Genomic DNA, 25827 nt, shown 5'->3' with positions numbered 1-25827 from the left:
TCCCTCAAGTCCTGGGATAAAGAAAAGAAAATGCCCCATTTTGATGAGTGTAGGTTTCCTGATCCTGAGTTCTTATATCCCACATGGATCCAGAAATTGCAGAGCACCAGGGTACCAACGAGCAGGGCAAAGTGCAGGGCACAGGCAGATCTTCTTAGCTCCAACAGCTGTCTGAGCTCCAAGGAGACAACTTCGACCGAAGCAGAGGACCAAAAAGTTACAAGGATGTTTAGTTTGTGATAAAAATCATTTTGCAGATTAAAGTGCTTCCTCCTGCCCATAAAACGGTATGTTCTTTAAATAACTCAAAAACTGGAGGCATTTAACTGTGTTGCAAGCAAGAAGCAGGCCTCGGAGCCACAGTGGATTGATTCCATCCTGGAAATGGAGCCTACCCAAGCTGTAGGTGGCGCTCTTCCTGCTTTCTCCGGTGTGCTGTTGAATAACCCGTGTTTTCCATGCTCCTACTGGAAGCATGAAGGGATGGGGAATAGAGGGTGTTTTCCTGGAACCAGTTTTTCCCTCCACATCTCTTGGCTGCATTCACCCTCACTTCCTCAGTGGAGCATGATGCCTGCTCAGTTTCCACTCTTACCTCCTCTTACTCCAAGCACAGTTAGAGGTCCCACAACCCCAGCAAAAAGTGTCGGTGTCTCTCATTGGCTTTGATGAGATCATGTGCTCATTCTGAACCAATGCTGTGGCTGGGGGAAGAATGCTAGAAGCTGATTGGCTGTGGCAGCTTAGGGCACACCCCCTGAGCTGCAGTGGAACCCTGTGCGGTGCAGGTAAATTAAAGTGGGGGCAAATGTGTTGTCTCAAAGGGAAATTGGGGTAAGAGAGTCATCCACACGCTACTGGCTACATGAAGGCTTTGAATTCTGTGGTGGAAGATTTAGGTCTTGCCTTAGCGTTGCTGTTAACTAGCTGCTTGACTTGAGATAACTTTATGACTCTCTCTGCCTCCTTTTTGTCTGCAACATGGAAATAATCATTCTTTCAGAGTGATTATGAAAAGTCAAGTAATTATCTTGGGATACGGGAAGGACTGTGCAAAGAAGTAGTGATGGTGTTAGATGGGAATGAATTCAATTTAGCTTCTAGAGTCTCGAAGAATCTAGACCAGCTACGACCCACCCCGCTAGTCCATGCCAGCCTTCGGAAGCCAGTGTCTAAATTTATCCTATTTCTTATGGTTGCAGGTCAGTGTGGGAAATCTTCTGAGGTCAATGATTGAGGTAATTGGCTTGCCGTATCTTGAAAAAGTCTCTGTTAAATGACATAATTGGTTTTAATTACGTAATTACGGCACTTAAAGTGTGGGGGTGAAAGGTTACTATTATATTTAGAAGTGAGATCCCCAAATGAAGCAAGGGTGTTTAAGCCAGCGTGTCTTCGAATTTCTCTTTTTATTTTTTCAGAAGGAAGCCAGAGGAGGCTGGCCTTGGCCCTGGTGATTTGGGGATGATTATCCTGCGTGAGGTAGTGGGGGTGCTAATCGGAGCATCATAGGAACCTTTGTAAAGAGAAGCAAAGGGCTTCCGTAAAGACCTCTTTGTGATCTGAAGCTAATGAGCAGTGGGAACTCAACTGTCAGCAATTGAATCTGATTGGGCAGGATAATTATATGATTGCCTCTGGTGTTTGCACATGCACAGGGATATTTTTATTGTAAAAAACCTAATTGCTTACTTACGTGGTGGAGGGAAAACCTACACAAATTTGTGTTGTCATAGGTTAAGAAGACATCCTTTCTTTGTCTCTAAAAAAGCTGCTTGCTCTGCTTCTTAGAAGCGAGGGTTTCGTTTCTTTTCCATTTCAATCAGGGATGTTGTTTGTAGGACTTGGATCATATGATAATATTAAAACAGAAAGCTACTTTGGACTGTGTGTCTTTGGTCAAATGACCACAAGCTTACTACCCAGTGGTCTCTTTCATAATGCAAAGGTAGCTAGAATCCTGGACAATATTCAAGCTGCTGGGACATTCCCAGCTTTGAGGGTTTTTGTTTTGTTTTTGTTTTTGTTTTCCCCCCACACAGAGGCCCCTGACAAGATTGGCTGCATAAGCTATCTGGTTTCCCTTAGTTACATAAGGCAAGTGGGAGGCATCATGTCTGTGATAGCCTTTTAGACATCAACACCAAGGGTAAGAGGAACAAAGTGCTCCCTCTGCAATTTCTCAGGGACTTGGAGGAAAGGAAGGGGCACAGTGGGCTCCCATATTGTGATACAAACTGTGATCCACCTTCTTGTCTGTTTCAACAACCTCCATGAGGGTGGCATCTCCCTTACCCCTGATGCTGGTATGCAGAAAAGATTGTTGCAACTGGGTCTATTCTGTAGCAGCTAAACTCTGCATTATTGTTTTTCTCTCTCTCTTCTTACAGGAAAAAAAATAAAAATAAAAAAGCTATTTTCTAAGTTCTTTCCCTTCTTGAGATCCCATTGGCAGAGGTTAAAATGCAACTGGATTGTGGGCATTGGAGGAGCACCTGCTCCTCCTGTAATTAGGAATGCAGACTCCAAAACTGGGTGCAGGATGTAGGATTACAGGTTGCAGAATGGCTGAGAGCAAAGGACTTTCAGCCCTTCAGACAGCCCTGCTCTCTCAGGAATCTTGGACGTGCTGACCCACCCCAATCCTGGCTGGCTCCCTCCATGGGTTCTCCAGGCTCAGTGTTACATGTCACTTCTTCCCGGGAAGCCTTCCCTGACCACTCACCCCCAGCTTGGGCTGGCTGCCTTTGCTTGGTGCTCCATGACACCATCTAAGCTTTCCTTACCTGCTGTCCTGTAACTGCTTGTCTTGTCTTTCTCCCACAAAGCCCATAAGCTCCACGGGGGCAGGGTCTGTGTTCCTATTTGTCACTACGATACCTCCAGAGCCTGGCACCGTGCTTAGTGAATGTGTGTAGAATGACTGAATGAGGAAAGGAATGGTTGTTGGGTGTCCTAGGAACTGTGGTGTGTGCTGCCCTGGTTTCCCTGCCCTTGCTGTTAATACTCCTTTCTTGTTGCTTATAATTTTCATTGTCCCAGATGATCCAGCTCTGTCGGAGGCACGTAGGCACAGCCAGATCTCATGCTGTACATTGGTCACCTGTCCAACCTTTGCCCAGAGTGGGAGCCCCCAGTCCCTTCAAGATCCAACATTACCTGTCTGTAAAGAAGAAGAGGAGGAGGGAGACAGCGGGGAGGATCCGGTGGCAGTTTAACACCAGAGCAGGTCCAATGTTTACTTTTAACCTTTTGGAGGTGGGTAACAGCAAATGCCATGGGGTGCTGGGTTTCAGAGAGACTCTGAATAATGAGCTTGGATTTGGGGGCTCACATGTACTTTATATTTTGCTAGCGTGTAGGGGTTACTGTTTTTGTATTTAATTCACAGCCTGACTGTTCCATGGTTCCCACTAGTGTAGGACAAGAATCTAGGTCCATCATCCACATGATGTAAATTGTTGTGTCAGCCTCATGGTGGCCACACACAGTGTTATTTGGATCTTGCTACATGGACAGAGAGGGAGGTTGGTCATTGGTTGCTATTTAATGACTATTATATTTACTACTTGCTTTTCAAGGCCTGTGATTTTCAACAGGTTTTCTTGTTTTAATTTTGTGGCTTTTGATGTTTTGAATCTTCCTCTACGCCCCAGCCCAGCCCAGTTGACTCCTTAGACCATGAGATCCTGTAACTACAGAATGAATGGATGAGATCTCACCAGCCCTATATGATTTTGGGTATACCTAACCAGCTTCTTCCCTAAGCAGATATGAACCTATGACTTTTCAAGTTTCAGGCCAGAGGGCTTCCTACTGAACCCCTAAACCCCAAGCCATCACTGAGTTGAACTATCTGTTGTTGATTGGCCTGTGATAATAATTTCTGAGTGAATGGACATTGGTACATGGAAACCAAAGCCTCACCTGTGTCTGAAGAAAATAAACCCACAGAAACCACAGGGCATTGGCATTATGCTTCTTGTGCTTCTTTCCTTCTTTCCTGAGATCCCACTGGCAGAGGTCAAAATGCAACTGGATTGTGGGCATTGAAGGAGCACGAGTTCCTCCTGTAATCAGGGCTGCAGACTCCAAAGCTGGGTGCTCTGGTTGGATGTAGGATTATAGGCTGCAGAATGCTTCTTGTATGCTCCTAGGTCTGACTTGTATTCTTTACTTTGCACTCTTGAGTTTCACTTTTGCTTTGGCATAATAAGCACCTAAGTTGGAATCTTTGGGGGTTCCTTCTAGGAAGAGAGTTTGAATCTACTTGCTTTTGTAGTAGATGTATTCATCAACATTGTGCACTTTGAACCAAACAGAATGAGCCATGGTGAGTTTTATTCCTGAGTTGTAAGGAAATTGTAGTTTAATTTTCAGTTTTGGAATTGAACCAAGAGATGCCTCACTATCTCATATTCCTTCTGGACTGAGGCAGTATTGTAATAACTGACTACGGAAGTAAGTCAAATACTTTTGCAATAAAAAATTATTTCAACGACACTGAATTTTATAATTAAACTTGGCAGTGCAGCTTCTGAAGTATCTCATCTTGCCTAATCACAATGATCTAATTCCTTTCATAGTGCTGCTATATACAATGATTAGTCCTTTTGTTATCATTCCATTATAGGGTGAAGAGAATAATTTTTAAAAAGAAAAAGAATAAATGATTGCATTTTACATCAAATTCAAACCACTGATTATTTCTGTTGTTTGTTTTAAAAATATTTTCGCCAGCCATCGTGGTTCATGGCTGTAATCCCAGTGACTGGGGAGGCTAAGGTGGGAGGATCACTTGAGGCCAGGAGTTAGAGACCAACGTGGGCAACAAAAGAATAAAATAATTGGCCAGGCATAGTGGTGCGTGCCTGTAGATCTAGCTGCTTAGGAGGCTGAGTCTATAGGATTGCTTGAGCCCAGAAGTTCAAGGCTGCATTGAGCCATGATCATGCCACTGTAGCCCAGAATGGGTGACAGAGCGAGATCCTGTCTCAAAATCAACCACCCAACCAAAAAAAAAAAAAAAAAACTTGCACATTTCTTCACTGACTGATTTATTCTGCAAATAGATTTAAAAGGTACCCTAAGTGCAGTGCCTGGAAGAGCAACTGGCATCCTAGCATCATGTGGGGACTTCTTGGTAATGTAAATTCTCAGGCTTTGCCCTGACCCACTGAATCAAAATCTCTGTAGGTGTAGTCCAACAAGATGTGTTTAAATGGGCCTCTGATGATCCTGATGCACAGGAAAGTTTAAGAGCCACTGGTTTAACATTCTGCCAGTCCATAATGTGGCGGTGTTAAAGGGACAGTAACTACATATGGCCCCTGCCATCCAGCTGCTTGTGATCTGATCAAGGGCATAAGGCATAAATTCATCAGGCAGGTTAGCAGAGTGATCTTTACAAAATGTAGATTACATCATACACTCACTTCCTAAACCCCTCCAGGCAGCCCCCTTTGTACTTGTAATAAATGTAAATGCTTAGCTCAGGCCTACAAGGCCTGGCATGCTCCATCCCCTGACTCCCTTCCCAGCCTCATCTGATGCTGTTCCCTCCCTCCCCCGATGCCCTGCTGTTCTGTGCTGGCCCTCTTTTTCATCCTCAGACATGCCTGCTGAGTATAGTGTCAGCAGGAACATAGAGAAAAGGGAAGTAGAGTAGAGAGAATTGTAAAAGTTAAATAAGAGTCTTGGACACTGAAGTATTTTTTCATATGATAAAATATTTCTTAGCTACTGTCTCCACTGGTTAATATTATCAATATTTTTATATATTGATGTGTAATATATTAATAGCATAATCCATATTAGCGGCCTCACCTTTAAGTCTTTCACAGGTCTGACGAGTCCTTCTATCCAGGACACAGCTTGAGGGCAGGTTCTCTGTTGTTTTCTTGGTCCCTTAGACACTGACTTCACACAGCACTGGCCCTCAAAAATTGTTGACAAATCAAAGAAGAGATTCTGCAAATCCAAATGCCCTCACAGTGCTAGCAAAGTCTGAAAGGATTTGCCGCATCATTAAGGAAATGTTAAAGTAGTTTAGTTTCATCTAGTGTAATGTATTTTCATTGCTTTCTCTCTCTGAGTGCCAGCCTGGCAGGCACAGTGGGAACCGAATAAACGTGGCCGAAAAGACCAGAGGTAGAGGGTGAATTCATCTGTGTTGCACCAGAATATTGATGGAGCCAGTGAATGGTTTTTTACTGTTCTTTATTGAAGTTTTAGAAAGAATGGTGACTGTATTCATTGGATTTTGTCTTTTTAGAAGATTATCTGTGAATGCCAATTTTGATCTTTGGGATGTTATATATACCATGTGATTTGTGAATAAAGCGGCTGTTTAGATTTTTATGGAACGTGAAAATATTGTAGCTCAGGATTTTCTTCATAACGAGAAAGTGAGACACATATTTCAAATATGATTTGTTTTTAAAAATGCATTGGATTTGAGGCAAAGGGCTTCTTAAAGATTTAGGACTTCTGAGTCTGAGAACAAGGGCTATGGTTTTTGGATTTTTTTGTCTTATTTTTGTTCTGACTATCTCTAGCTCTAATTTTCACAATAACAGACTAGATTTTATAAATCTAGTATATCTGGTTTTAGATTATTTGCTCATTAGGAAGCCTCTCATTTGAGATCCGTAGAAAAGAGAAGTCATGGAGATAGGGAAGGGGGAAATGCTTCTTAAGGTCTCTCTCAGCTTCTAAGTACTTACCTTGTAAAGATCTCCCAGGATGCGGAGTAAGAATATCCTTACTACCTTAGCCTCTGTGGATATATGAGGGAGGCCTTCTTGTTGTTAAGGAGATGCTAGTCTGCCCTAGTGAGTAGGGACAAGGCAGGTGTACCCTGTCCCACCCTCTGGGAACCCACAGCCAGAGGCTGGGCAGGACTTAGCAAATAACTACATTTTCACACTTTGAGACATACTCTGAAGGATGAGTACAGAAACCTAGCACAGCATAGAAAAGGGAAACAAGGCTGGGTGCAGTGGCTCACGCTGTAATCACAGCACTTTGAGAGGATAAAGCAGTGGATCACAAGGTCAGGAGTTCAAGACCAGCCTGGCCAAGATGACGAAACTCCATTTCTACTAGAAATACAAAAATTAGCTGGGCGTGGTGGCAGCCACCTGTAATCTCAGCTGCTCGGGAGGCTGAGGCAGAGAATTGCTTGAACCTAGGAGGCAGACGTTGCAGTGAACTGAGATTGCACTACTGCACTCTAGCCTGGGCAACAGAGCAAGACTCTGTCTCAAAAAAAAAAAAAAGTAAAAAGAAAGAAATGATGATAGAAATAACGCCAGGCCAGGCCCGGTGGCTCATGCCTGTAATCCCAGCACTTTGGGATGCCAAGGCCGGTGGCTCACGAGGTCAAGAGATCGAGACCATCCTGGCCAACATGGTGAAACCCCGTCTCTACTAAAAATACAAAAATTAGCCGGGTGTTTGGCACGTGCCTGTAGTCCCAGCTACTCGGGAGGCTGAGGCAGAATAATCGCTTGAACCCAGGAGGTGGAGGTTGCAGTGAGCCGAGACTGCGCCACTGTGCTCCAGCTTGGCGACAGAGCAAGACTCCGTCTCAAAAAAAAAAAAAAAAAAAGAAAGAAAGCCAAAACTAACACAGGACAGGACGGAAGGAAGGAAGGAAAACTAACACAGGATAAGAAGGAAGGAAAGAATGAAAGGAGAAAGGGAGGAAGAGAGGAAGGGAGGAGGGGGAAGGAGGGAAGGAGGGAGGGAGGGAGGGACCAACCAGTACCTTCTGGAGATGGCAAGCAGAGACATGAGGTTGAGACCATGAAATGAAAGATTACCAGGTGTTCACTGGGTGTGAATGAGCATCTGATGGCTTAGGTGTTAGGTTGTGTTAGGTTAGGTTGGTGGCATGGGAAGAGGGGTAAGGGAAAGTGTCCCCAGGGAGCTGGTATCATGTCCCACAATAGCTAGGATTCTGCCCACAGAGGCTACACAGTGGAGAACCTTCTGATCAACACCACCACAGAGTGAACCCCAGCAGCAGAGCGCTTCTCCTGCAGAGACTGAGGTTTCCAAGTGCCCACTAACATGGACATTGTCCTAGCATGACATCAGCACCATGGCACCTGTTTCTGGTTCTTTCCCTCGTTCTTCCAACTCTCATGGTGCCTCTGTCTGAGATACCTCCTTTTTAGGGCAGCCTCTGCTGGTCTCCTTGAGAGCAAAGCTGCCTGCAGTGAACATTCACTATTCCTGTTAGGAGGTTTGTATGGCTTTTAGGGAAGGGTTGTGAGCATCTTCAGAGAATCTTCTCAGAGCACTGCCTTCTCCCACTGACCTGTTCTTCTGTCTAGAACACATTTGAGGGCAGGTTCTCTTGTTTCCTCGGTCCCTCACACACTGACTTCCCACAGATCTGGCCCTGAAAAATGGTTGAAAAAGGAAGGAAGGGATTATGTAAATCTAAGTGCCCTCACAATGCTAAGGCTCAATTTCAGGAATGTGAAATAAAAGAGATGCCTGATTCATTCATTTATTCATCCACCCATTCAGAAATAGTTATTGAGGACTTACTGTTTCAGTGTACAGCTAAAACACAAAGGCTGGCTCGTGGGAAGTTCCCAGTGGATGCTGGTTATTAAAGAGGAAGTGGAACACTTACTTTGGCATCTGGGTCCCTTTGCGTTCCTGTCACATGGACTTTTCCAGAAGCCCTAATATTTTTTGTTTGCGTGTTTCTTTGAGATAGGATCTCACTCACTCTGTAGCCCAGTCTAAAGCGCATTGGTATGAACATGGCTCACTGCAGTCTCAACCTCCTGCGTTCAACAGATTCTCCTGCCTCAGCCTCCCAAAGTGCTGGGATTACAGGGATGAGCCACTGCACCTGGCTCCCTGGCTCTTTATCCTTCTCTTATTTAGGAGTGATTGTTCAAGCTACCCGCTCTGAATGTGCTGGCTTCCAGTGGGGCAGAGCTCCCCCATAGGCGGGAAGCACTCATTTCCTGGACTCGTGGCTTGAGCTCTGACATTTTGGAGTGCCGAAGGACAGCTCTCTGGTTCTTTGCACACAGCCAACGTGAATATGAAATGGCAGGGAGCAGCCGAACTTCAGCGGGGTCTGAGTAGCTTTTTAAACCATGAACGAATGAATGATGATAGTCATTTGGAGCACCTACATTTCTACTTGCTGAAAAAGGCCTGGCCTGTTTCTGATGAGGACTTTCTTGATTAAAATAAAAGGGCAATTCTTGCGGACATGAAGAATTTGAGCCTGGAGTCCCATATGAAGCTTAGAAGCCAATTCCACCCAGATGGCATTTTGTTTGGCTCAGAGTGTTCTAAAAACCTGAAAATATAATACACTATTCTGGTTCTCTAGATTTTTGGAAAAAAAAAAACAAAAAAACAGATGCTCTTGCTCTTGATATAGCAAGCTATGTTTCCATGAGATTCACCTGGATCCTTTGTCCAGCTGGCCCTCTCTAGTCTATTGGTCACCAATGTGGCCTTCCTCACACCTGCCTCACTTCCTTCCTTCATGTTTCCCCAGTCCCCGTCCACATGGTGTGTGACCCTGCTTTGGCCCTGCAGAAGAGAGCCTGTGGCAAGCTTGCTGTGGCCAGCAGCAGGCATTAATGATGCCCAGATTTACCTAACCAGTTCCTTGTCCAGATGCCACAAGTCAGGGCCAGTAGGAGCGACATCAGCGGCTCATCACCCAGGCTGCCAATAAGAACCACATGGACACCTGGTCAGGCACTGCCTTAGGGATTCTGACTTAATGGCTCTGGGTGAGGTGCAGAGGCCATGTCCACACAGACAGCTTCTAAAGGCCTGCACAGAGGCTTGTGCAGAACTCCCTGCTCTCTGGGACAAGTGTTCTGCTCCCATCAGCACTCTTCGAGGCTTCTGTTCCTCTTCCTGAATTGGTTTTGGGCATCACAAGTCACTGTCATATGCTGGAATCAGAGAAGAGCATGCGTGTCATAAGAAGCTCTTAAAAGAAAAAGGTATAATGCAAAAACCAGAAATACTGTCTTCATCTGAAAATCCAAATAAATCAACAAAAAGTTGGACATGGGTGGTGGGGAGAAGATGCCAGACACAAATGTTTCCCCCGTCTTCTGCATGATGGCAGAGAGGTACTTCAATGGGGACAGGTTCTTGAGGCCCACCTTGATGTGTGCTCTTAAAGGCGCCCTGTTATTTTCTATCTAGATGCAGGTGGTTCGTTTTTTTACATCAGCACATCAATAATTGTGCCAGATTATTTTTGCTGCTTACCTCTTTTACATTTTTTCTGGTATTCATTAAGCCCTTTTAACCTGCCTGTGTGTGTTTCATTGCATAAATGTATTGCTCCCTTTCTTAGTTTTTGGTCTTTCTTTTTTCAAGAGTATCTGTTATCCTCTGGTTCTCATTATGTAATTATCATATCTATCATCTTGTCCCTTACAGGTCACAGCTCTGTATTCTGGGATAACCTCACAAGATTGCAGCCTATTTTGCCGATGATATTCTCTAGAGCAGCGATTCAGCTCCTTGCTACTTCTAATGCTGGCTTTGATTCAATTACTGCATTTTTACTGGGTGGCTGATGGTAGAAATTCCCTTACATTTTCTGTCCTGTCTATAGTCTTCTGCCTCAGTGCCTCTAATGAGCTTTTTCGCTGATAGGGAAACTGAGGCCCAGAGAGCAATATAATTTGTCAAAAGTTGTGTTGTTAGTTCCTGGTGAAAACGAAAATAGAACTTGGATCTTCTACCAAGGCCAAGGCCCTATTCATCCACAAGACTCAATTTTAAAGATCAACCTTGAGGTGCAAAATAAATAATTTGATAGACAAAAATTGTTATCTTCAACCTCATCAAAATCTCATACCTATTGAGTGTGAATATTTCAACGAAGAATTTCTTACAATAGAGTGACTATAGTTACTCTCCTTTTTCTACAGCATAGCACTATTGATATAGTGCTGATGTTTAAACAACTCTAAAGGGAACAAACTCTACATTTTACATGACTTAGGTCCTTATCTGTGGACTAAAGAGACCCTTGGGAGGCCTCAAATCTGCAAAAACACACACACACATAATGAATCATGATCCAGAATAGAATGTCTTGTAAATATGTGTGATAATTTCTCTGATGTGTGCATAGACACTATTGTGAATTCTAAAATTTAAAAAACATTACTGAATTTAAATTTGTTAGCATTTCAGAACATTACTGAATTCCTAGTAGCTTTTGATTATCAGGTATCAAGTTGCCTTCTCTGTCTTCATCTGCAGTCTCCATGCATCATAGGATGTGCTGTAGGGAACGTGGAGGCCACATGGAGAAGCAGAATAATGCTTACAGTTGGGAATCAGGCTCTGTCCTTAGCAAGATGTGGCTGTAAGCAGGCGACGTGGCTTCTCAAGGTGTCAGGCTTCTTCTGGAGCACAGGGGAGGTTATAATTATTAGTCATTTATTAAACAGACATTTATTTGAAGAGAAATAAAATTATGCTTAGGTGGAGGAATCTGCAGAAATTTCAATATTTAAAGGGAGTCCTTGTCAAAATTGTACTACTTGTCTTCCCTGATAAATTTAAAGCCTGCTTGTGTCCTTCTTCAAGTAACTACGAATTCAAGGGAAAATCTGTACTGCCTGATGACTCTCACCAGTGGCTACAGTGTTGGGACAGATCTGGCAAGCCGGTGTCTGTGGTATAAACTTTCTATTCTAGAATAACTCCTTCTGAGGAAGAAGGGTTAGGTCAAAGAAGAATGTTCCCCAGACAATCTGCCCCTTTGTTAATCAACACTGCGATCTTGGCTGCCCCTGTAGCAGCCCCATCTTCCTGAAATTTTCAGCAAAAAGGCCATTCAACAAATACATCTGGCATTGGCCAGGATGTTTCTAGCTCCACTGTTTAACAGCGAGGAATGGATTTAATCAGATTCAAAAGAACATTAAGGCTCATTCCCTAACAGTGGTGCATCTCCAGAAGGGCTCTGGAAGGCAGATGATCAAAAACCTGTTTCTTGAGCAGAGCTTGCAAACCAGTGCAAAGGAATCAAGTTGACTATGCAAGGGTCTGAAATGCTAGTGACATTTATCGAGCTCATTGGGACATATATACTATGTTCAGTGCTTTAATGGAGTAATCTAATTAGTCTTCATAGCAGCCTGCGTAGTCAGCATTAATGTTCTGAGCATTTCATGGATGTGGAAACTTGAGAATTCAGCCACTAAGCAACTTGTCCAAGGTCACACAGTGATTCCTCCCTCTTTAACTATTGAGCTGATAATATGGCCACACTGCTGATTGTGAGTCAGTGAGCTATTATTTTCTTTGTTTCTTTATTTGGAAAATGCAGTCCTGGTATAGACATGCAGTTATTGTAAAAAATGATAATTTGAGTCAATTTTAATCAGTTTGGCAAACACTAGTATCTATGTAATAGTAATAGAATCACTGAGTTTGATGAAAAACACATTTGCAAGTTTTCTTCTCTGTCCTCACTTGCAGCCTCGATGCATCATAGGATGTGTGGCAGGCGACGTGGAGGCCACGTGGAGGAGCAGAGTAATGCTCTCAGTCAGGAATCAGCCAGATGTGGCTGTGAACAGGTGATATGGCTTCCCAAGGTGTCAGGCTTCTTTTGGTGCATGACAAGGACATAGTTTAGTCATTTATTTGCCATCTATTATGTATGTGGATATGATGACAAACTCACTATTTCTTATTTGTAACACAAATAATCCTAGTGTAATGTAAGCTCTTCTAGAAGCAAGGTCTATACCTCTATGAGGGGCTGGGGCCACTGTAGGGTGCCAAGTCAGGCTTTCATCAGCCCATGTTCACTGATGCCTCATCTGTTCCAGGCTCCATTCCAGGAGCTAGATGTTGCAAATACATTATATTTCAAAGGGTAGAGACGGGAGGCAGTGAATCAATAAACAAATAGGATGATTTCAGAAACTGATAAGTTGCATGAAGAGTATGAAGGAAAATACAGTAGAATTATTAAGGAGTCACTGGAAATGAGAGGAACTACTGGACTTAAGGTGATCAGAGACTTTTCTGAGGAGATAACACCAAGACAAGCCTTAGAAAATGAGAGCTATTTTCTAGGCTGGGTGGAAACTGGGTGGATTGGCCTTGATGCGTAAGGTTCTAAAATCATTCTTCTTTTAACAGAGAAGTTCAGATATCAAGTATATAATAATGTCTCCTAGATTTTATTGAGATTTTTAAGTGACCAAGCACATGTTCAAATTTTTGTAAATATTTCACATGTACTTGAAGAGAATTCTCTCTCTGGGTGCATGTTCTTTGTATATTCTTTAGATGAAGCTTATAAATTATATAACAAATCTTCTAAATCTCTATTAATGTTTTAGCTGGTAACTGCTCAGTTTCTGAGAGATAAGCATTAAAATCCTCATAATAATTATGTATTTGGTCATTTTTTGTTTTCTATATCTAGGATATACTTTTAATTATATGAAATGTCATCATTTAATGTTATAGCTCCTGGTAGGTTGTTCTTATCTTTCATTAATAATCTCCTTCATCTCTATTAATGCTTTTGCCTTTACATTTCTGTTCATATATGCAAGTGCATATTTTTTCCAACCTTTGATTTCAGCCTTTGTGTGTCACTGGTCCATTTTCCATTTTAAAAGCAACATAAAACTAGATTTAATTTTTTACTGACTTTATTTTATTTTTAGAGACAGGGTCTTGCTCTGTAATCCTGGCTGGAGTACATGGCATGATCACAGTTCACTGTAACCTTGAACTCCTGGGCCCAAGTGATCTTCCAGCCTCAGCCTCCAAAGTTGCTGGGACCACAGGCACATGCCACCATGCCAAGCTAATTTTGTTTTCTGTAGAGACGTGGTCTCACTATGTTGCCCAGGCTGGTCTTCAGCTCCTAGGCTGAAGTCATCCTCCTGCCTCAGCTGTCCAAAGTGCTGGGATTATAGATGTGAGCAATCACACCCAGCCATCTCTGTCTTTTAATGGGTGAATTTAAGCTATTTGTATTTATTGTAACTAATCTATTTGGACTTAAATCTTCTTATTTTGCATGTTCTCTTATTATGGTTCTTTTATTTCCTTCTCCCTTTTTTTCCTCCCTTCTCCTTTAATGTCCTAGTTGAATCAACTGTGCTTTCTTTATTTCTATTTTCCCCCTTCTGGTTGGGAGTTACATATTCTATTTCTCTGTTCTTAGTGGTTTAGATAGTATCTAAAGCAGAGTTTGGCAAGCACTCAGAAGCTCTAAATGCCTCACCTTAGGTAAGTTTAAGGGCTTTCTCTAGTATCCATGTTCCCCAGTGGTTGGGCCTTTAATGGGGTGAGGTATAAATGAAAGTGCAAAGCATGGTCACTATGATGATTGTATCTTAGAGTGTGGATTTCCAACTTTCATTTGCTAAGACCTACACTTTATTGCCTGAGGCTGCCTGGTAATTTATAAACTGCAAAAATCTCATGGGTTATAGATAACATGGCAGCTTCTAAGCAAAGATCCACTTGGTTTCTTTAGTTGCCCTTCCCTTTGTCTGCATTTGAGCCCTTGTAAGTGATGATAAACATTAAATAGCTCCTGTAAAACTGTTGAATTGTCAGTTTTTAAACTGCATAAAACGCTGACATTTTCATTAGATCCTAGCCCTAAGGAATGTCCGGCTTTCATCATAACAGATTTGTTTACTTCTGCAGAGAGCCTTAATGCGCTGCCTATGGGAGAAATCTTTCTGTCACCTGCTCTTAAATGGGAAAGTCTTTGTTCAGCCAAAGGTTTTTGGAAAAGGATTTGCAAGAGGGCTTTTTCACCTCCCTCTCTCTCCCCTGCTATCTCCCAAAAGGGTAAAGGATGGGAATAGAATCTTTGAAGAGCTTTGGTACTGGACAGGAAAAAATTTCAACCTAAAATAGTCCTGCAAAGTCCATTAGGAGACAGAATGCTGAGGAGAAGCTATTAAACCACTATTTAGTTTCAGTGTCTCCTGTTAAAGATAAGCAAGTCATATCAATGTCTTTTTTACCTCAATCTTTTGGTTGACATTTAAACAGCGATCTTGATTTTGGATTAATAAACTCTCTTGTGTATATTAGTAGAGAACACATTTTAAACTGCTGGGTCCTTCTGAGCACATTAATGAACCTTTCTGAGTTGTGCATTTCTCATCTGTAAAACTGAAATAATAAACTGACTTTTCAGAGTTGATATGAACATGAAGTGAGATAATGTATGTGAAGTGCTTAGCACAGAACCTGGTTGTTAGTAGGGGACCATTCAATGACATTTGACAGTGATGATGAAGGTAGTGGTGAGAATTATGGTGGAGAAAATAAGCATGATTATGGTCAGGGGGAGGCCAGTGGTCAGAGTGTTGATGGTGATGGTGATGATGGTGATGAAGATATTGCTGATGGTGGTGATAGCTGGGTTTTTGAAAAAGACTGAGAAAGGTCATCATGTAATTAAATAACTTGAGAAGAAGCAGAATTATCTATAACTACCTGGTTGGCTGGGCGCAGTGGCTCATGCCTGTAACCCCAGCACTTTGGGAGGCCGAGGTCGGTGGATCACCTGAAGTAAGGAGTTTGAGACCAGCTCAACCAACATGGTAAAAATTTGTCTCTACTAAAAATACAAAGAATTAGCCATCTGTGGTGGTGCAATGCCTGTAGTCCCAGCTACTCAGGAGGCTGAGGCAGGAGAATCACTTGAACCCGGGGTACAGAGGTTACAGTGAGCTGAGATCATGCTACTACAGCTCCACCCTGGGTGACGGAGCGAGACTCCATCTCTAATAATAATAATAATAATAATAATAAACTACTTGCTCTGCAGTCCCCCATTTCTATTCGAGTACTTCCAGCCACTAGGAGATTCTTTCTTAGCAAAATTCTGTTATAGGGAGCAAACCACAAAAGCCCAATTCATTCAGGCAATTGTGTTTTCAGGCCTCGATTTGTCTTTTAAAAGGTTAAAAAGTGTTATTCTGAGTCATGTAATCCTGTTGCCATCTATCTCTTTCCTAAAGATGCTTAGGACACTGGACACTTTGATATTCTTCTGTCTTTCCTTGAACATGTATCTGCCGTCTATTTACCAACTCTTCTTTCTGTAGCCATTTGCATGTATAAGCAAGGAACTCAGAGAAGACAACACAGGAGAAAAAAGTGCCAACAGCAAGGGTGGGGGAGAATCTGAGTGTTCTGTCACAGAAGTAAATGAGGGAGACAGTTTCAGGCACAGGAGGAAGGTCACTGCTTTGAGCATGAAAGTGAGGGTGAGGATGAGGAAGCCTGGGCAGGACCATAACTCCTGGCACTGAAGGGTCACTGCTGGCACCTGGCACAGTATCACTGGAATGGTGAAAGACAGAGAGTCCAGGCATACTTGAGAGATGAAGGTGTGAGGGCCACAGACATGGGGGAATGAGAAGAGGAGGCTACAAAGTAGAAAGACTTTTTTTCTCTTTTCTTTTTTTTTTGAGACGGAGTTTCACTCTTGTTACCCAGGCTGGAGTGCAATGGCGCGATCTCGGCTCACCGCAACCTCCGCCTCCCGGGTTCAGGCAATTCTCCTGCCTCAGCCTCCTGAGTAGCTGGGATTACAGGCACGCGCCACCATGCCCAGCTAATGTTTTGTATTTTTAGTAGAGACGGGGTTTCACCGTGTTGACCAGGATGGTCTCGATCTCTTGACCTCGTGATCCACCCGCCTCGGCCTCCCAAAGTGCTGGGATTACAGGCTTGAGCCACCGCGCCCGGCTAGAAAGACTTCTTTTTAAGATACGGGGATAGTGGGGCCTCTTTATAGACCAAGAGGAGGGATCCAGAAGAGGTGGAGTCTTCAGATACAAAAGCAAGAGGATTCAGATATTTGGCCCTGGAGGAAATGCAAGAAGTGTAAGGAGGAGTTTATTGGCCCATAAAAGTACCTGCTCCACCCCCAAGTGGAAAAGTGGGGAGACAGGGATATTACTGGGGAGGAAAGGTGTCATCAGTGAGGCACATGCTAAATGGACTTGACTTTCTCTTAAGGGAAAGTGAAATCTCTGATGAAAGTGAGAGTTGTTTTGGAGGCCTAAGGAGCTTGGGAGAGAGTTTAACAAGAATGACCATCTGAAATGGGAGAGGAAGTCAGCCAGCAGTGCTTAAAATACTTGCCAAGGGACACCATGAAGGAAAGAAGGTATATGTCTGTGCATCCTCTCATCCTATTTTCGCCCTGGGTCCTCCTCTTAGGACCTCCCATATGTACCCTGGAATCCCACTGATGGCTCTTCAGTGTTCCCACACCCCCATGGACCTCCCTCTCCATCTCCATGCCCAGCCCTGCTTTCAAATGGTTATCACATAGAAATGAACCAGTGGACCGATTTGCACCAAGGCAAGGATGATGGTAAAACACAGTGTCTCCTCCCACTCTAACATTAGTGTGACAAGTAGTTGGATGAAAGCAGCGATGGATCAGGAGTCAAGGACATAGAGTATAGTCCCAGGTCTAGTCAGTTAACCTATCATTGTGCTCTCATAGCACAAGATGGCTTATCTTTCTTGCTTGCCATAGTAGCACCAGCATTTTGTTAAGTTCTGGCACACAATAGGTTCTCATAGAATTTATTTGAATGAGTCCGGGTGCAGTGGCTCATGCCTGTAATCTCAGAACTTTGGGAGGCTGAGGTGGGTGGATCACGAGATCAGGAGATTGAGACCATCCTGGCCAACATGGTGAAACTCTGTCTCTACTAAAAATACAAAAGTTAGCCAGGCATGGTGGTGATGGGTGCCCGTAGTCCCAGCTGCTCGGGAGGTTGAGAACAGGAGAATCGACTGAATCAGGGAGTTGGAGGTTGCAGTGAGCTGAGATCATGACACTGCACTCCAGCCTGGCGACAGAGGGAGACTCTGACTCAAAACAACAACAACAGCAAAGAATTTATTTGAATGAGTGAATAGAAGGAGACAGGAAAAATTTTCTAACACCCTGTCAGCCTATGCAAATGTAAAGTACTACTATTTCTATGTGCATTTTAACGAACACAATAGTTGAGCAAATGACTCTCTGAGTGTAGAATATGAGCTACCGAGGTGGGTAGGTGAAGGGAGATACTTTCAGCAGATCTGGGTGGGGGCGTTCTGCTGATTTACCTACCTAGAGCTGCTGTGATTTAACTATGTAGGTGTCTACACCTATTTGGTTTGGCTTTTAGATAAATGAGCTTCTTTCCCTTCAGTAATCTGATCCAAGGCAATTTAGTCATTTCTCATTCCAGCTGTTGAAAAAAATGCACTTCATCATTGTAGACAAGAAGCTGAGGACCTGGCAAGACAAAGAGATGAAAAACAGGTTCCAGATAAAGAAGCAGAGCTTCCTTCTCACCTTTTTCTACCCTCTCCTCCCTCCCATCCCCTCCTGAATGAGGTCTTTGCCTTTCCCCATGACTCTACCAGCATGGAGAAGCGATTGTCAGCCAAATCCCAAAAGAAGGAAAGAAAAATGGCTTCTCAGAAGGAGAGGGCAGAGGGGAGAGATACACGCATCAATAAAAGCTAAAGGGATTGGCCTAGAAAGTGTGGAATCCAAAAGGATGTTTATTTTCAAAACAAAAGCTTACTGATCAGGTACTTTTCAAAAGATGAGAGAGATGGAATGAATGAGTGAAGCTTGTGCCCAGATACAGGGACGTGCCCACAGTGGTCTCAGCCACTGAGTCAGCAAGAGCTGCTTTTGTTATTGCTCTGGCTGCAGACTTTGAGGAAGCTGGCTCGTTCGTGAGCTCAACCAGAAGTTCAAGGAAGGCTGAGTCTGGCCAGTTACCCTTCCAGTTTTGCAGGGCCACCTAGAATCCCAACTTCCTCCCCTGTTCACACACTAGAACAGCCCCAGGAAGCCTCACCAGCCCTTCCTTGGCATGTTTTCAGACACTGTTCTTTTCCACAAATGCTTGTAGAAAAAGGCCTTAGAGACAGGGAAGCAGCTTTCCTTGAGAAGCTGTGTGTCAGCATTAAACAGTCACAACTGGATTCAGAATTGCCCCCACCATGTATATGCTGTGTGACCTTCCCCAACAGGGTTATCTACTCTGAACCTCATTTTCCTCATTGGTGAAATGGGAAAAATAGAATGTACCTCATAGGGTAGAAGAAGAACAAAAATAAATGGGAATAGGGTGCCTGATGGCAAAGAAAAGGAGTTCAGTGACTGGCAGTGACCTGGCTGAGGAGACCCCCCGGGACCCACTTGAGACTTGTGCTTATTTTTTCTCATTGCGGATGTTTGGTTTGGGCCTCAGTCAGCTGCTGCTTTGGTCAAAACCACACACACACACACACACACACGCACACACACACACACTTCTGTTTGGAGGGGTCATTCTCCTTGTAAATAGCTCCTGGCCTGCTTGAATAACAACATCTTCCAGGCCCTGCCTGCACTCTGGGTCTCAGTGTCCACATCAGGAAAACAAAATGTGTGACTCAGTTTTCATTCATTTAAACTAGTTGGGTGTTCCATTCCACCCATGATGGCCGAGGATTCTCTATGCTTGCCGTACCCCAGATTTCACTTCCCAGCCACAGTGCTGGGTCCCATAAAGGTAAAGACATGAGGTTTTATGTGATAGAAGGTAATCCTAAGAGAAGAGACAAAAGACAAACATAAGAAAAATACTTCTCATGATTTCCCAACTGCTCTGTAACAAGCATGTGCTTTCAAAATTTCTTTGGAAAAAAATGCTAAAAAACATGACTGAAAATCAACCACAATTCTACCCCTTAACGTTATAGAGATATGGCTAGCCACAGTGGCTCACGCCTGTAATCCCAACATTTTTTGGAAGGCCAAGGTGAGTGGATCATGAGATCAGGAGTTCGAGACCAGCTTGGACAACATAGTGAAACCCCACCTCTACTAAAAATATAAAAATAAGCTGGGTCTGGTGGTGGGCGCCTGTAATCCCAGCTACTCAGGAGGCTGAGGCATGAGAATTGCTTGAACCTGGGAGGCAGAGGCTGCAGTGAGCCAAGATGGTGCCATTGCATTCCAGCCTGGGCAACGGAGCAAGGTGACGTCTCAAAAAAAAAAAAAAATTTATAGCGATAAAAAATAGGACATTAACGTCCTCCACCATTCGAGTTGGCAGTTTGATCACAACACCACATGCTACCACTGTGGACAATTTGGTGTATGTCTTTCCCAATTTTTTCCTGAGTTTAAAACACACATCTACATTTACATGCACAAGTACGTAACTTTTACAGAATTGTGGTGGGCAATTTTCATTGCGGGCTCATTGCACTTGGCTCGATACTGTATCACGTTCCTTTCAGGTCAGGGTGTGTAGTTGTACCTCCAGTCTCTAATGCAGCATCCATTCCATGGAAAAATCTTATTTATTCAGTTATATCCTTTTGATGGGCTTTAGGTTGATTCTAGTTTTCTTATGTTTTTAAGAAGGCTACAGTGAATATCCTTTATGTTTCACTATACATTCTGGTGCTTTTATTTCTGTAGAATCAGTTCCCAAAGGACAACTTCTGAGTCAGAGGATGTCCTCTCTCTAGATGTTAGTGAAGACTTCCAATTTTGTTTCTATAATATTCGAGAGCACCTTCTGCACCCACCAACAGGATGGGAGCTCCTGTTTTCCCACAGCCTCACCAGATTTGGATATCATTAGTCCTAATTCTTTTCCCAATGTGCCACGCAGGGCGTGATGAGTGGAAAACTCTCACGCCTTTTGCTTTTCATTTCACTGACTTAGATTTCTCTTACTTTCATTTGTTCGTTGGCTGTTGTTGTCCTAAAATTGCCCATTTGTATCCTTGGTTTATTTTTTTGAGTGACGTTGCTGCCTTCAAAAATTGTATTGTCTTATTTTTATAATTCGTTTTTCATAAAAGAATATACATGATTTTTTAAAAGTTTTTTGAGAATGTGAGACTTTCCAAGGCTGCTGGGAGGAGAAGGTTTTCATGGATGGGAGCCGGGGGTGTGGAAGGCAGTAATAACCTTTTGGTGTGCTGCACAGGACATTTTCTTTCACATACATTTTTGCCCCCATGTGCTCCTCAGTGCAGCCCTGGGAGGTCAGCTGAGCTCCAAATGCCTTCCTGGTTGAAGTCAGAACTTCAACTTGCCACTGACTAATGAGGCTCGCTTCTTGGGCTTGACCTGAGAATCCTGAGCCCAGTCTCCTGCTGGGACTTTTGCTTGATGACTCTTCCTGCCCTCCCCTCACTGCCCCTCCCATGCCTCCACCCACGAGCTCTGCAATTCCTGGAGGCTGCAAATTCATATATAAGCTCCTTCAGGAATTCACTGCCACCCCAAGGACTCCTCACGGAAGCCCCGGGTGGTGGTTGTTTTTATCCTTGCTAATAAAATATCAGTTACCATTTATTGAGCATTTACCATGTGCAAGGCCAGTACTCACCGTTACGCAAGTTGTCCACTGCACAGCTCCAGGAGGCAGCATTCCCTGTGTAGTCATGGTAGATGTGCAGAATTATTTCTGCCAAATGACTGTCACTTGTCTTGAAGAAGGGTGCCTTTTTCCAATGCTCGCAGAGTCGCCATCATGGCAAGCAGTTCATTTAACTGTGCACCAACCACTGGGCTGAGTTAAATCCTTACAATAGCCAGCTGAAGTTGATGATTTTACCTCCTCCTCTCTCTCTCTCTCTCTCTTTTTTTTTTTTTTTTTTTTTTGTAGAAACTGTGTTTCACTGTGTTGCCTAGGTTGGTCTGAAACTCCTGGCTCAAGCAATCCTCCTGCCTTGGCCTCCCAAAGTGCTACGATGGCAGGTGTGAGCCACTGTCCCCAGCCTTACCTCCTCTATAGCTGAGGAAACTGAGTCTCAGAGAGGTTAGTCACTTGCCCAAGTCACACAGCTAATAAGTTAGTTCAAACGTAAGTCCAGCTGACTTCGAAGACTGTTTAATGCTTGCCCTATTCTCCCTCTGTACCATACCCCCAAAACAGTCCTCCGAAATGCCCCAAGCCATGATTATCGGCATTCCTCGAGTGTTCCCACACACTCTGGCAGGCTAGTGTAGCCAGTGTGCAGGACTGCTGCAGCTGGCATGAACTTGAACTCAGACTAAAAACGGAAGCATTGGAGCCCAGCTCCGGTCCAGCAGCCATCTGATCAGGAGCTCAGCATCTCTGGAACCCCTTATGGGAAGGGGGAGCCCTGCTTTTGTGATGTGCTCTAATCCTGAGTCAGAGTTTTCTGGTCTCTATCCCAGAATCAGTTTTCTTCGACCACACTCAGAGGTTAGGTAACTAATACAGAGGCACCAAGAGTGAGAGCCAGTGCTTTCCATCTTCTGACTCTGTTGCTGATGGATGGGGAACGGGTGAGAGGGTTTTTCTGGAATTGATTCATCAGGCCGAGGGGGATTTCCCTCTCGCTCTCTGCTTTCACTTCTGAGGTTCGTGTGTCTTTTTAACATTCCTTCGGCTTACCGGGGCCTAAGTGGAAAGTCGTCTTTAGGATCCATTTGTTCTGATTCAGTTGCCGAGGCTTTATGATGTTGTTCCTTCTCTTGGAAAAATGCTCCAAATGGCTCGTGTAACTGATGTACTCCACGTCACCCTGATTGATGGTGGGGAGGCCCTGGCTGGAAGGAGGGGTTGGGGACTGTGAACATCATTACTCCTGGGCTCTGGAAGCCAGAATGCTTGCCCTTGATGCCACCCAGCTTGAAGCCTTCTGCCGGTTTCTTGGGGAAATCTAACCAGGAAACGACCTTGATGTTTGCACCAGCCTCAAGTTGGGAGGAAGGAGGCAGGAGCTCTGGGCTCAACCTGGGGATGTATACTCAATTTTTAGGCACTTGGATAACTTTATTATACTTATGGCTTCAAATCATGTGTCCGGTCAATGAAAAAGGGTGTTTTGCAGTTTGGAAAGCACTGATATTTACTTTTTAAGAGCTCTGCAGCTAGCCACAGCTGGTTACCATTACCATCCCACCGCTGGCTGTCAGGTTGACCCTGTGTAAGTGGCTTCCCTTCTCCAAGCCTGCTACCCTTGGTTGTGAAATGGGATTGATAAGGCCTGTTTTAAAAGGTCATTACTAGGATTAAGTGGGATAGTACATGTGAATAGCTTAGTCCAAAGTTTGGCACACAGAAACCGCTGAATAGTATTATCACTAGCTCAGCGGGCAAGGTAGAAAATACTCTACACGGCAGAGACAGTGCATTGCCCTCACTCTACTGGTGTGGATTTCACAGCCACTTTGGAGAGCAATTCTGCAGTAAGTAGCCAAGTTTAAATTAAACATTCACTATGACATAGCAATGTGACCTTTAAGTATATACCCTAGGGAAATGCTTGGATTTATGTACACGAAAATATGTGTCTTTAGGGCTATTAAAACTTTGTAATAGCAAAAGAAAAAATGGATACAATACAAATATTAATCAATAGACATTCTGGTATGTTTATGCAAGAGGATATTTCACAGCACTCTGCATTAATGCAACTACATTGACATGGATAAATTGTAAAAACATAATGTTGGATAAAAGAAGCAGGCCAGGCATGATGGCTCATGCCTGTAATCCCAGCACTTTGGGAGGACGAGGCGGGTGGATCACCTGAGGTCAGGAGTTTGAGACCAGCCTGGCCAACATGGCAAAACCCCATCTCTACTAAAAATACAAAATTAACCAGGCATGGTGGCAGGTGCCTGTAATCCCAGCTACTTGGGAGGCTGAGGCAGGAGAATGGCCTGAACCCAAGAGGCAGAGATTGCAGTGAGCCTAGATGTCACCATTACATTCCAGCTTGGGCAACAAGAGTGCAACTCCGTGAAAGAAAAGAAAAGAGAGAGAGAGAAAGAAGAGAACATTTGTTTAAAAGTTTAAAACTTGCAAATTTGTACTATGTTTATTAGTGAATGAGTACGTAGAGTACAACAGTATTAAGTGTACAGGAATGATGTTCCACCAACTTCAATTTACAGTTGAGGACTACGGGAGGGAATACAATGAAAACGGGGGTGGGTGGGAGGAAGATTTAAATTAGATATATTTTCTGTTCATAGAAAATAATTTTGAGGAAAATATGGCAAAATGTTGAGATTTGTTTTACTGGATGGTGGGTGCATAAGTGTTTTAAATTTTATTTTTGATTTTATTTTCCATATTTGAAATATTTCAGAATTAAAATTTTTAATAAATGAAATTAAATTGCCTCATGCAGAGAAGGACTGAGAAGATGATATAAATCCTTTCAAGGCGTTTGCATTTTCTTTCCTAGTAAGTAGAGAGCAGGTTAAGGAGCTTCCTTTCATGTCACAAATGTGAAAAAGTGAGGATGATTAGATTTTTAAGTTAAAAGGCTAGTTTTTAAAATACGATTTCTCTTTAAAAGAAAGTTGGAAATGACAGTTATTTTAAATGTTCATATCTAAAGAAATTAACAGTGGCCAAATAGGTCACCAAGTCGATGACCAACTTAGATTGCATTCTTCTCTTTGTGAATTTAGAATGGAGAAATATCCTGGTAAGATGCTTTCAGCAATAGTTGCATTTCTGCTGTGATAGTCAAATAGACTAATATAAAGTACTCTAAACTATTTTGCCAAAGTAACATGGGAGTTAGGAATAGAATTTTCTAAGCATCATGGCTGGGATCCACCTTTGTGCTGGCCTTAGGTGGTTTGAAATTGTGTTGAAAGTGAAGAGAAAGACTCACAGTCTGAGGGCCACTTCTCTTTGGGAAAATACAACCCCCTCTTGGTTTCTTCATGGTCCTTCCCCCAACCCTCTGTAGTCCCTACCCCCTCCCCTCCCCCGGGCCTGGGTCACCTCGAGTGCACCAGTGTGCCTCCAAGTCAAGCCTGTGAGGGCCTCTGTGTGAACCAGGAGGAAGCCCGGGACTCCCAGACTCTTCTCCAGGAAGCCCTGCTCTCAAATGCTGCCCTTTCCAGAGCTTCCTGGAGCCTTCCCTCCTGTGGCTGCAGGCTAAGGGAAGAAAGGATTTTCTTTTCCGTTTTTTAATCTGGTTTTTTGATTTTCGTTCTGCGGTTCTGCTCTGCCTCGCTTTGTTTATCAGCATCAAAGCCGAAACCAGCTGTGTTTGTTTGTGGATCTTTCATTTCCATGAAACCTGCAGCTTTTTCTAGGTCACTCTGTGTTCTTAATAATCAAGAAGGTAGTTCACATGGCCGCAAGGGAAGGACTGGGGTCAAAAAATCCTCAAAACCCCAGAGCCCCCCTCAGTAGCCTTACCCTTGGTCTGGATGGCTGGGAATAACAATTACATGACTTTGTTATCTTCCAGGGTCCCCCCCGAAAGAGCTCTCTCTAACAGAGGAATTCAAATAGAAATCTTACTTGTTTTTGAGCCACACCCTATGGCAAATACTTTATTTTTAAACGTCTAGAACCCCCAACAGTTATAGAGAGGGAAGGAGAGGGAACATTGGGAAAATTTTTTTGTAACTTATTAACTGGACCATCAGTTTAGTTGGATTATTATGGGACCAGCAGGCACTTGAGGTCACAACTGTCAAGTTACTTGCCGGGGGCACATTTGGTTGAGTGAAGCTCCAGTTCAGCAGTGGTAAATCTAGCCATTTAATGGGCCACTTGATGTCCAAGGGCAATTACTGGTGCAAAAACCCAGAGCCCTAAAGCAGGAGAAACAGGAGACCAGATGGAGGCCCCTTTAGAGATTTAGTCCTAAATCTGTTAACCCATCTTGCAAAGTGCTGCCCAGTTGACAGCACAAACAGCTGTGGAGGCCAAATCGGGTGCTATTTATCTTAGATCAGGCCAGAGAATCTGGACTGAA

At 43.6% G+C, this 25827-nt stretch overlaps 1 protein-coding gene across 23 annotated transcripts in view; it reads left to right on the top strand.

Annotated features, from left to right (window-relative positions):
- Nucleotides 1–25827, top strand: part of ERC2 (ELKS/RAB6-interacting/CAST family member 2) — a 951823-nt gene that overhangs the window by 845913 nt on the left and 80083 nt on the right. For 15 of the 23 annotated variants that reach the window (XM_032289514.1, XM_032289516.1, XM_032289522.1 and 12 more), the window contains one exon: nucleotides 3043–3258. The exons of 4 other annotated variants lie outside the window; for them this stretch is intronic. In XM_032289514.1, the coding sequence (XP_032145405.1) occupies nucleotides 3043–3258 (216 nt within the window). Of the gene's footprint in view, nucleotides 1–3042; nucleotides 3259–25827 lie in introns of those variants that run through there. 4 more of the 23 variants (XR_004272356.1, XM_032289530.1, XM_032289535.1 and 1 more) reach the window with 3 other exon arrangements.

The sequence above is a fragment of the Sapajus apella genome, unplaced genomic scaffold (genome assembly GCF_009761245.1).
Source record: "Sapajus apella isolate SASKATOON/1434 unplaced genomic scaffold, GSC_monkey_1.0 scaffold23, whole genome shotgun sequence".
NCBI lineage: Eukaryota > Metazoa > Chordata > Mammalia > Primates > Cebidae > Sapajus > Sapajus apella.
This window is presented reverse-complemented; position numbering and strand designations above follow the sequence as displayed.